We start from the raw sequence: 13,266 nt of genomic DNA on the forward strand, positions 1-13,266 counted from the left end.
TTCGGGATTAGTCTGAAGGTCTGTGCCGGTTTGGTGCCTGTAGCTTAAAAGCTCTAGGAGGAGTTAGATATAGAAATTTCAGAGTAAGAAGAATAATAATAACTAGAAAAAGTTCGTCGAGACAAACTTTAAGTTGGCTTGTGAAAGTTTGGACCAGAAAGTTTGAAGAAGTTTAAAGTAGTTTGAAGTTTAAATTAAAGTAGTTTAAAGTAGTTTATAGTTTAAAGTAGTTTGAAGTTTAAAGTAGTTTATAGTTTAAATGAGTTTAAAGTTTAAATTAGTTTAAAGTAGTTTGTAGTTTAAATTAGTTTAAAGTTTAAAGTAGTTTGTAGTTTAAAGTCGTTTAAAGTTTAACTTAGTTGCTAGATAGATAGATAGATATATAGATAGATAGATAGATAGATAGATAGATAGACACAGATAGATAGATAGATAGATAGATATTTACCCTCAGATAGATAGAGAGAGAGAGATAGATATTTACCCTCAGATAGATAGATAGATAGATAGATATTGACCCTCAAATAGATAGATAGATAGATATTGACCCTCAGTTAAGCATGATGCTAACACGCTTTTAGCATGTTTTAGCACTTCGCTAGGCAATGCTAAGCATGTGTTAAGCATGATGCTAAGACGCTTTATCATGTTTTAGCAATTGGCTAGATGATGCTAGCATGTGTTAAGCATGATGCTAACACGCTTTTAGCATATTTTAAGCACTTCGTTAGGCGATGCTAACATGTGTTAAGCATGATGGTATCACGCTTTTAGAATTTTTAAGCACTTCGCTAGACGATGCTAAGCATGTGTTACCATGATGCTAACACGCTTTCAAAGATGTTTTCACACTTCGCTAGGCGATGTTAAGATGTGTTAAGATGATGCTAAGACGCTTTTAAGATGTTTTAAGACTTCGCTAGGGCGATGCTAAGATGTGATAAGATGATGTTAACACATGCTAAGCATGTGTTAAGCATGATGCTAAGACGCTTTTAGCATTTTTTAAGCACTTCGCTAGGCGTATGCTAAGATGTGTTAAGCATGATGCTAAAGACGCTTTTAGCATGTTTTAAGACTTCCCTAGGCGATGCTAAGATGTGTTAAGCATGATGCTAACACGCTTTTAAGACGCTTTAAGCATTTTTTAGCACTTCGCTAGGCGTATGCTAAGACGCTTTTAAGCATGTTTTAGCCCTTCGCTAGGCGTATGCTAGCTTGTGTTAAGATGATGCTAAGCACGCTTTTAGCATGTTTTAGCACTTCGCTAGGCGTATTTTAGCATGATGCTAAGCACATTTTTAGCTTGTTTTAACACTTCGCTAGTCAATGCTAAGATGTGTTAAGCATGATGCTAAGATGTTTTTAGCATGTTTTAGCGTGTGGCTATGAAGATTTTAGGTCATTACTTTTTGGCTGCTTGATAAAATAAATCCTCTGAGGGAGAGAGAGAGGGAGAGATGCAGGGCTGACAGGCCCTTTTGTCTGTGTGTGTGAAAATGTCAGTTGAGATTTAAATTTCTGAACATTCCGCAATGTTAAGTCAATGGGAGTTTTTTCCGAGTTTGATCGCCATTTTTAGGAAAACCGTAAGTCCGATCAGTTAGAAAAGATATAGCAACTCGAGTCAGAACAGTGTGAGTGTCTGTGCCGAGTTTGGAGTATGTGGAGTTAAAGCTCTAGGAGGAGATAGATATAGAAATTTCACCGCTAAGAAGAATCGGAATAATAATACGTTTAAGTAGGATTTCAGTAAGTTGGCTCTCACAAGCCAACTTAATAATAATAAGTTTAAGTAGGATTTCAGTAAGTTGGCTTTCACAAGCCAACTTAATAACTAGAAAAAGTTTTGACCAATAAGTTTGAAGAAGTTTGAAGTTTAAAGTAGTTTAAAGTTTAAATTAGTTTGAATTTCAAAGTAGTTTAAAGTAGTTTAAAGTTTAAATTAGTTTAAAGTTTAAATTAGTCTGAATTTTAAAGTAGTTTAAAGTTTGAATTAGTTTAAAGTTTAAATTAAAGTTTGAATTAGTTTAAAGTTTTAAATAGTTTAAAGTAGTTTGAAGTTTAAAGTATAGTTTGAAGTCATTTAAAGTTGCTAGGGTGTTTCTAGTGGGAAAGAAAGAGATAAGATTATTGTAAGAACAGCTAATGTGGGCCAGCGTTGTCACAGTAACCAGGTGAAGGAAATGAGGAAATTAAATTGCTACATTTTGAGACACAATTGCTCTGTTCCTCTAAGATGGACAAAACAGCATATTCGACAAGGGTTAAAAAAATCTTATACACAATCAAAATTAATCTATTACAACTGTCACTATTGAAGCTGAAATAAAAAAGTGTTAAGCGCCATTACAGTTAAAGATGCTCACGTGGCAGGCAAGATTACTTTTTATACTTTCTGCAGCGTTGAGCATTACCACCAATCACACAAGTCTCTGTTGAGCTCATAATGCAATAACCAATCAGATTAGTTTAGATTAGTCACCGATGAAGAACAAAAACTGCGAATTCAAGAGGAGTTTTTGCTGCTGCGTTCAACACCATGTGCTGTTTACCTCAGTCAGTCAGTCAGACAGATAGCTGAATTCTGTCGTGGGAAATTGTAGATAGGATGCAAGTAAGATATTGATTTATAATCCTTTTGTTTTTCATGCTACTAAAATAACAATATATTGATTGTCGTATACATAAAAAGCAATTAACTAATTCATAAACTGTTCTTGACTGTGCGACACACAAGAATGACCCCACACAAAAACGTTTACTGTATTCTTGTAATGACATTAATCATTATATCACGTAACAATGATCGACAATAATGATGTTTTTCACTTACAAGGTAAAAAGTTGTTTTGATAACAGCTTCAACCTTTTGGGGAATACTGTCTGCTAGATGTGTGCATCATCTTTTGTGTCAAATCCTTACATTTAATCAGTGAATTAAAACAAATATATTCTGACAGAATTTTTTTTTTTTCCTGAAGTAATTTCCCCACAGAAGCAGCATCTAAAATAGCATTGTTTAATGCAGCTCACAGGGAATTAGGAATGACTTAATTAGTAAAGGACATTATTAATGCTTCTTTTTAAACATAAAACATTTAATAGTTTATTAGTTTAAATGAATAAATTTCACTGAGTTTTTTTTCATAGAGTTTTTGAGTTTAGAGTTTATAAATGTATGAATTCATGAGTTTATAAGTATACGAGTTTATAAGTTTGAGTTTATAAGTTTAAATATAAGTCTAAAAGTTCAGAGTTTATTAATTTAAGAGTTTGTAAGTGTATCAATTCATGAGTTTAATGAAAGTTTATGTTTAAATGAAGTACATTTAGTAGTTTGAAGTTAAAATTAGTTTAAAGTTTAAATTAGTTTAAATTAGTTTGAAGTGTAAAGTAAATTTTATTTTACTTTAATTTTAATTTAAAAATAAATTATTATGAGTTTAATAGTTTAAGTGTCATAGATGAGTATTTTGGGTGGTTGCTATGGTGTTGCTAGGGTGTTCTAAGGTATTTTGGGTGGTTGCTAGGGTGTTGTAAGGTATTTTGGGTGGTTGCTAGGGTGTTCTGGGTGGTTGTTTGTCAGTTGCTAGGGTGTTCTGAGTGGTTGCTATGTGCACACACACACACACACACACACACACACACACTAATGCACATAAACACACACACACACACACACACACTAACTCGCTCACACACTTACACACTCACACACACATACATGCTCACTAACTGTCACACACACACACACTAATGCACATAAACACACACACACACACACTAACTCGCTCACACACTCACACACACATACATGCTCACTAACTCGCTCACACACGCTAACTTACACACTCAGTGTGTGAGTTTAGAGTTTATAAGTTTGTTCATTTGAGTTTAAGAGTTCATAAGTGTATGAATTTATGAGTTTATTAGTGTACAAGTTAGTGTACAAGTTTTAACAAAATTAGTTTGAAGTTTAAATTAGTTTGAAGTTTGAATTTAGTTTAAGATAGATAGATAGATAGATAGATAGATAGATAGATAGATAGATAGATAGGTGTCATAGATAGATAAGTGTCATAGATAGATAAGTGTCATAGATAGATAAGTGTCATAGATAGATGAGTTTATTAGTTTAAATGAGTCTCAATGGCTCATATAGTATATAGAATGGCAGTTTGATTTAGTCTCTGGTTTCAAGGGATTTAGATTTGAATTTTTGGCAGTTGAGGAGTTTGAAAATCTGAACATTCCGCAATGTTAAGTCAATGGGAGTTTTTTCCGAGTTTGATCGTCATTTTTAGGAAAACCGTAAGTCCGATCAGTTAGAAAAGATATAGCACACTATTCGGGATTAGTCTGAAGGTCTGTGCCGAGTTTGGTGCCTGTAGCTTAAAAGCTCTAGGAGGAGTTAGATATAGAAATTTCAGAGTAAGAATAATAATAATAATAATAATAATAATAATAATAATAATAATAACTAGAAAAAAAAGTTCGTCGAGACAAACTTTAAGTTGGCTTGTGAAAGTTTGGACCAGAAAGTTTGAAGAAGTTTAAAGTAGTTTGAATTTTAAATTTGTTTATAGTTTAAATTAGTTTGAAGTTTAAATTAGTTTATAGTTTAAATTAGTTTAAAGTTTAAATTAGTCTAAAGTTTAAAGTAGTTTATTGTTTAAAGTAGTTTGAAGTTTAAAGTAGTTTGAAGTTTAAAGTAGTTTGAAGTTTAAAGTAGTTTGAAGTTTAAAGTAGTTTGAAGTTTAAATTAGTTTATAGTTTAAATTAGTTTGAAGTTTAAATTAGTTTATAGTTTAAATTAGTTTAAAGTTTAAATTAGTCTAAAGTTTAAAGTAGTTTATTGTTTAAAGTAGTTTGAAGTTTAAAGTAGTTTGAAGTTTAAAGTAGTTTGAAGTTTAAAGTAGTTTGAAGTTTAACTTAGTTGCTAGATAGATAGATAGATAGATAGATAGAGAGATAGGTAGATAGATATTTACCCTCAGATAGATAGATAGATATAGATAGATAAATATTTACCCTCAGATAGATAGATAGATAGCTAGATAGATAGATAGATAGATATTGACCCTCAAATAGATAGATAGATAGATATTGACCCTCAGATAGATAGATAGATAGATAGATAGACAGACAGATAGATGCTAGCACGTTTTTAGCATTTTTTAGCACTTCGCTAGGTGATACTAGCATGTGTTAGCATGATGCTAGCACATTTTTAGCATCTTTTAGCACTTCGCTTGGCGATGCTAGCATGTGTTAGCATGATGCTAGCACGTTTTTAGCATGTTTTAGCACTTGCTAGGTGATGCTAACATGTGTTAGCATGATGCTAGCATGTTTTTAGCATGTTTTCAAGCACTCGGCTAGGCGATGCTAGCATGTGTTAGCATGATGCTAGCACGCTTTTAGCATGTTTTAGCGACTGCTAGGTGATGCTAACATGTGTTAGCATGATGCTAGCATGTTTTTAGCATGTTTTCAAGCACTCGCTAGGCGATGCTAGCATGTGTTAACATGATGCTAATGACGCTTTTAGCATGTGGCTATGAAGATTTTAGGTCATTACTTTTTGGCTGCTTGATAAAAGAAATCCTCTGAGGGAGAGAGAGAGGGAGAGATGCAGGGCTGACAGGCCCTTTTTGTCTGTGTGTGTGAAAATGTCAGTTGGGATTTAAATTTCTGAACATTCCAGCAATGTTAAGTCAATGGGAGTTTTTTCCGAGTTTGATCGTAATTTTTAGGAAAACCGTAAGTCCGATCAGTTAGAAAAGATATAGCATACCGAGTCAGAACAGTTTGAGTGTCTGAGCCGAGTTTGGAGTTTGTGGAGTTAAAGCTCTAGGAGGAGTTAGAGTTGTAAATTTTTGACAGAATAATAATAATAATAATAATAATAATAATAATAATAAGTTTAAATAGGATTTCAGCAAGTTGGCTCTTACAAGCCAACTTAATAAGTTTAAATAGGATTTCAGTAATGATAGTAATTGATTAACTGGGGCCCAGGAAAGGAAACTGACTAACTGGTTAATCCGAACGTCTGCTAGCTGCCTTGAGACATCACACAGGTCACATAAACTACAACACATAGAGACTATCACCTAGATATCTCAGAGACGGTGTCTGTTCCCCAAACTACCAAACACAATACCCTCACTAAATCATTTAGAAAATTTTTTATTAAAAAGGTCAAACTTGAACAAAACGAATTAAAAATACACATCATATAATAACAGGGCTACTAAACATTAGATCTCTTTCTACCAAAGCACTAATTGTTAATGAAATGATTACAGATCATAGACTGAATGCACTCTGTTTGACTGAAACCTGGCTTAAACCGGATGAATATACTGGTTTAAATGAATCTACTCCCCCAGGTTATTGTTATAAACATGAGCCTTGTCTGAAGGGTCGAGGAGGTGGTGTTGCTACAATTTACAGTGAAGTTTTTGGTGGCACTCAAGAGGACAGGATATAAATGTAAGTCTTTTGAACTAATAATGCTTAATGTGACACCGTCAGATATAAACAATTTTTTTACCCTTGCTACAATGTATATAGATCACCCAGGCATTATTCTGATTTCCTTAGTGAATTTGCTAATTTTTTATCAGATTGTGTAGTTACTGTAGATAGAGCCTTAATTGTTGGTGACTTCAACATTCACATAGATAATGAAAATGATATATTGGGATTAGCATTTATTGATATTCTCAACTCTCTTGGAGTCAGACAAAATGTAACGAGACCAATTAATCGCCATAATCATACGCTAGATTTAATTCTGTCATATGGAGTTGATGTTGATAATATAGAAATTCTGCAGCACAGCAATGACATCTCGGATCATTACCTAGTCTCTTGTATGCTGCAATCAGCTAATGTTACTCAATTTACACCGAGCTATCATTCAGGTAGAACTATTCTTTCAACCACTAAAGATAGCTTCATTAATAATCTTCCAGATCTATCTCATACACTCAATAAACCCCAAAGCCCAGAAGAACTTGATGAAATAACAACAAATATAAATGCAGTCTTCTCTAGCACTCTTGATATTGTCGCCCCACTTCCATTAAAGAAAATTAAAGAAATAAGCCCTGCACCATGGTACAATGATCACACTCATGCTCTCAAGAGAGCAGCTCGGAAAATGGAGCGCATGTGGAAAAATTCATAATTAGAAGTATTTCGTGGTGGATGGAAGGATAGTGTCTGTAGAAACAGACAGGCACTAAAAGCTGCCAGATCAGCATATTTGGGTAAACTCATAGAAAATAACCACAACAATCCTAGATATTTATTCAGTACTGTGGCTAAATTGGTTAGGAATAAAGCCTCAACAGAACCAGATATTCCATCACAGCACAAGAGTAATGACTTCATGAATTTCTTTACAGATAAAATTGAAATAATGAAAAATAAAATTGGAATTATGCAATCATCTGTCATAGCGCCTCAGAAAACAGTGTCTAATAAGTTTCCTCATGTGCAACTTCAATCCTTCTCTGTCATAAGTCATGAAGAGCTAACAAAACTTATCGAAACATCAAAAGCCATAACATATTTTTAGATCCTATACAAACTAAGCTCTTAAAAGAGGTATCTCCTGTAATTTCAGAGCCTCTTCTTAATATTATTATTAACTCCTCGCTATGCTTAGGACATGTCCCAAGAAACTTTAAAATGGCAGTTATCAAACCGCTTATTAAGAAGCCACAACTTGATCCTGGAGAACTGATTAATTATAGATCGATTTCAAATCTCCCATTTATGTCGAAAATACTAGAAAAGGTAGTATCCTCCCAAATATGTTCATTTCTACAGAGAAATAGTATATACAAAGAATTTCAGTCAGGATTTAGGCCTCATCACAGTATGACTTTCTCTTCTAGTGCTTTTAGATCTTAGTGCTGCATTGGACACAATAGATCACGACATTCTCTTGAATAGGCTAGAGAATTATGTTGGCATTTGTGGAGTTGCATTAGCATGGTTTAGGTCATATTTAGCAGACCGCTACCACTTTGTCTATGTAAATGAGAAATTGTCAAACCAAACAAAAGTAAAATATGGAGTGCCACAGGGATCAGTTTTAGGGCCTCTGCTTTTCTCCTTGTATTTGCTTCCCCTGAGAGACATGATCAGGAATCATGGAATAAGTTTCCACTGCTATACCGAGGATACACAATGTCTTCAAAACCTGATGAGATTTCACAATTCTCTAAATTAGCAGAGTGTATCAATGAAATAAAAGATTGGATGGCCAGAAATTTCCTTCTACTCAATTCTGACAAAACAGAGGTACTAATTATTGGACCAAAAAACTCAAATATGCCAGTACAATATAATTTGACTCTCGATGGATGTACGGTTACATCATCTTCAACAGCGAAGAACTTAGGTGTTATATTTGATACCAATCTGTACTTTGCTGTTCTACAAACATTGGTAATTTGATTTTCATTCTTCCACCTAAGAAATATTGCTAAATTAAGGCACATGCTCGGTTGCTGATACCGAAAAACTAATTCATGTGTTCATGACCTCAAGACTAGATTATTGTAATGTATTACTGGGAGGATGTCCAGCAAGATCAATAAATAAACTTCAACTGGTTCAAAATGCAGCAACCATTTTATCATCGTTACATTGGCTACCTGTTAAATTCTGTATTCATTTTAAAATTCTGTTAACTACGTACAAAGCTTTGAATGGTCTAGCTCTGCAGTACTTAAGTGACCTACCACGCTATATTCCATCACATTCATTACGATCGCAAAATTCTGGCCTGTTAATAGTTCCTAGAATATCAAAATCCACAAAAGGAGGTAGATCCTTTTCATATTTGGCTCCTAAACTATGGAATAGTCTCCCTAACACTGTTCGAGATGCAGACACATTCCCTCAGTTTAAGTTTAGACTAAAGACTCTATTTAGCCAGGCATACACCTAATTTATCCTTCAACCCACAATTAGGCTGCTTTAGTCTGCCAGAACCAGAAACATTGATCATGATTTATATCTCTGCAATAAATTGAATGGCATCTATGCTTATATTATTTTATTTGTTTCCCTGTCTCAACCTCGGGACTCCTATCCGGAGGTCACCAGATCCAGCTCCATTCCTGCTTCGTGTTGGACTCCACTGCTACGTGTCGCTGTGTGATGACGAAATGCAGCCGGTGCCAGCCAAACATCACTTCAGTCTATTATGATGGACAGGGGATGAACTGATGCCAACTCCAACCCTAAGACATGGGATACTTCATATGCCATTGTCTGAACCTTGGTTTTAAGATGGACCATACCGAACCTCACTGAAATTACCGGCCAGGTTGAACTGCAATGCACCTCACTGATCTCTTCCTGCATCACCTCGGTCTATTGATGGACTACGATCTTGAAATGGAATGCATAGACTAACAATTGCCAACAAAAGCCTTCATCAGCCAATTAGCAAGAACAATTGCATCTATGTGAACTTCTTCAGTTAATCCAGGATGGACTTCAAAGCCTGTGATCATTAATCTTACAGTTCAAACACAATCGATGTTTAATCACTGACCCTTAACACTTAGTTTAATAATTTTAAACCATGACTTACACTATACATAAGTAATATTGTCATTACATTCATGATGTTAGTCAGAGGGGAACTGGCCCCCACAGTGAGTCTGGTTTCTCCCAAGGTTATTTTTCTCCATTAATCAACATCTTATGGAGTTTTGTGTTCCTTGCCACAGTCGCCTACAGCTTGCTCACTGGGGTTATTAATACAATTATTATTTAATTACTTATTTTAAACACGATTAACAATTGTATTTTATCTAATTACACAATGATGATTCATCGACATTATAGACATTACAGTTTTATCGTCTGTTAATGCTGATCCTCTGTAAAGCTGCTTTTAAACTAAGCTTATTAAGAAAAGCGCTATACAAATAAAAATAACTTGACAATTTTCCGACTTTTGATTATGGCGAACGAAAGTTGTTATCTAAGATTTTACATAGGTTTGCCCTACACCTCTTTAACAATTTGTAACATCACACTACTGCTACAATGTTGACCAAATAAAAAAAACAAATAATAAATAAAAAAAAAAAAAACACCAACACTATTTGGTAGATCAGTCTTTTCATTAAAAGCAGTAAAACATTGACATTCATTACCGCGAAATATAAGAGTATAGTGTGTAAAAAAAAAAAAAAGTAATGTCATACGATCACTAGCAGACATAGTAGGATTTTGTTGATGTTGATCGAATTGTTGTAGATGCAGCATGCATGTGGTATTTTTTAAAAACGTTAATTATTTTGTCTAGTATTTTTTTATTATTATGAATGTTCAATTGTGAACACATATCTTTCCAGAGCAGTACTGTAACTGACACCCAAAAGACTACAGCTGTAATTTAGCTTCAAGCTAACAGGGACACACGTAAATATTTGATTATATCTTTTCATGTGACAACACTGAAGAAATGACACTTTGCTACAATGTAAAGTAGTGAGTGTACAGCTTGTATAACAGTGTAAATTTGCTGTCCCTCAAAATAACTCCACACACAGCCATTAATGTCTAAACCGCTGGCAACAAAAGTGAGTACACTTCAAAATTGAAACACCAAAATTGGACAGAAAATATATTATAACAATATTAAATATATTGTTCTTTATTCAGTTCATTAACAATCAAATTTAACAGATTTTAGTTTTTTTTTTTTTACACAATAAATGTATCGTTATAGAAAACAGCAGTCAAGTAATGAATGCCAGAGGGCCTCTATTCTGTTTATGTAAACATATTTATACTTTAATATAAAATTATTGTGCAAAACAGCAGTAATTGAACTAAAACCAAACTCAACTGTAAATGACAGATGTAGCCTCAAGTGAAGTACAAAAGTTTTGCACACATAGCAGTCCAATTTGCTTTTTAAGTAAAAGTGTTAGGTTTCTCGCAGGGGAGACGGTTCCTCTTCTCATTGAGAACATGAGATGCTGCACTGATCTCTCTCTCTCTCTCTCTCTCTCTCTCTCTCTCTCTCTCTCTCTCTCTCTCTCTCTCTCTCTCTCTCTCTCTCTCTCTCTCTCTCTCTCTCTCTCTCTCTCTCTCTCTCTCTCTCTCTCTCTCTCTCTCTCTCTCTCTCTCTCTCAGCAATGGAAAGCGATCTTTGTTCATGTCCAGTAGTCAAGAGAATTGTTGCGTTCGCAATAGGAGTGTGAAGCGATCGACTGTGTTCCGCAACTGCTTTCAGGTCCTTGAATAATGTATAACGTGCGAGGAATGGCACCCGGTGGACTTTCTGGTGCACTCCTAGGGAGTTGGTGGCCTACGCAGACTGCGTATAGGTTCCGGCGGTACTGCTTAGTATTATGTAGTATTTCCACACCGCTGACATCGGCCTTTGCTTGGCAGCCCCGTGATTAGGACTAGATCAATCAAGAGTGAAACCTGAGCACTGAGGGGCAGGCGGCACACACGCGCGCGCCCCTTTGCAAAAGTTTTAGGCACTTGGGAAAAATGTTGCATAGTGAGGATGTCTTCAAAAATAATGACATAAATAGTTTCCATTTATCACTTAATGGCATACAAAGTCCAGAAAACATAAAAAATCTAAATCAATATTCGGTGTGACCACCTTTGCCTTGGCACCAATTCTCCTAGGTACACCTTGACAGTTTTTCTTGGTTGTTGGCAGATAGGATGTTCCAAGCTTCTTGGAGAATTCACCACAGTTCTTCTATCTATTTAGTCTCAATTGCTTCTGTCTCTTTATGTAATCTCCAACTGACACGATGTTCAGTGGGGGGGCTTTGTAGATGCCATGACATCTGTAATGTACATACACCCAAAGTAATGTTTGGGAGTCTAACATTTATATTTCCTATTGACACACTAAAGCTGAAGATATAAATAAATATCTTAAGACAAATGCTTTTGTGAAACATCTTATGTGCACAAGACTTTTGCACAGTATTGTATGTATGTATATATATTTAGAATTGTCCCGGAACAATAAATATAGAACAATAGAGCATACAGTATGGTGCAATACAAATGTATGAAAAGTACATGAAAAAACAACATGTGGAACCACCAGGAAGAGTCCTGGTGGTTCCAAACTTCCATTTACGAATGGAGGCCACTGTGCCCATTGGGACCTTCAATGCTGCAGAAATATTTCTGTACCCTTCCCCAGATCTGTGCCTCGATACAATCCTGTCTCGGAGGTAAATTCCCAAATCATGTCCAATCAACTGAATTTACCACAGGTGGACTCTAATCAAATTGTAGAAGCATCAATTTTGAGTGTCATGGCAAAGGCTGTGAATACTTATGTACATGTGATTTATTTTATCGTTTTCTATTTTTAATAAATTGGCAAATATTTCAAACAAACTTCTTTCACGTTGTCATTATGGGGTATTGCTTGTAGAATTTTGAGGAAAATTATGAATTTAATACATTTTGGACTAAGGCTGTAACATAACAAAATGTGGAAAAAGTGAAGCGCTGTGAATACTTTCCAGATGCACTGTAAAATCACTATATATATATATATTTTTTTTTTTTTACAATAACACTCCAGTATCTGATGGCATCAGATGGCATACCATGGTACTTAGATATTCAGCTACTAGATTGAAATACCATTTTGTATTTATATGGTACTTCAAAGTGCTTCAAAGAATATCATGTTACTTTAATATATAAATACCATACTCACCATATTCCAATACCACTGTACATGGTTACATGGTGCTCGCAGGAAATGGTCTATAAAAACATGGTAATTCCATGGTACTGCTTTTGTGTAGGCTGCAAAGTGTTTTGATACTCTTTTGGCTGGAAAATGAGTCGTTCACAACTACACGTGTTGAACTTAAAGACCTTCTTCTATTTGCAACTGCCCATCAATGAGAGTTTCCCTTTGTGTCAGCTACAAACGCAGCATCTCCTTTCAGGGAACCAAACATACAGCTTTTTTAAACTTGTCCGATCGGACTTATTTCCTTGTAAAGCCACACTTAACCAGCAAATAAAATGCAAGTCATCATCATGCAGTACTTTAAAGGAAATTAATGTCGCACTATAATAAAACTCCCCCTCAATGGTTTGTTATGGCACGGTTACCTTGTCATACTGGCAAACAATGACGTTCTCTGTGTCAAAGATCTCTGGGATGTCCTGGTCGCTCACATCATCCCCAGAGTTCAGTGGATCCTGGGATAA

At 35.0% G+C, this 13,266-nt stretch overlaps 1 protein-coding gene across 1 annotated transcript in view; it reads right to left on the reverse strand.

Annotated features, from left to right (window-relative positions):
* LOC127617779 (stonin-1) overlaps positions 1-13,266 on the reverse strand; it is a 139,014-nt gene that overhangs the window by 42,235 nt on the left and 83,513 nt on the right. The window contains exon 13 of the mRNA XM_052089852.1: positions 13,168-13,257. Coding sequence (XP_051945812.1) covers positions 13,168-13,257 — 90 coding nt within the window. The remainder of the gene's footprint in view (positions 1-13,167; positions 13,258-13,266) is intronic.

The sequence above is a fragment of the Xyrauchen texanus genome, chromosome 24 (assembly GCF_025860055.1).
Source record: "Xyrauchen texanus isolate HMW12.3.18 chromosome 24, RBS_HiC_50CHRs, whole genome shotgun sequence".
NCBI lineage: Eukaryota > Metazoa > Chordata > Actinopteri > Cypriniformes > Catostomidae > Xyrauchen > Xyrauchen texanus.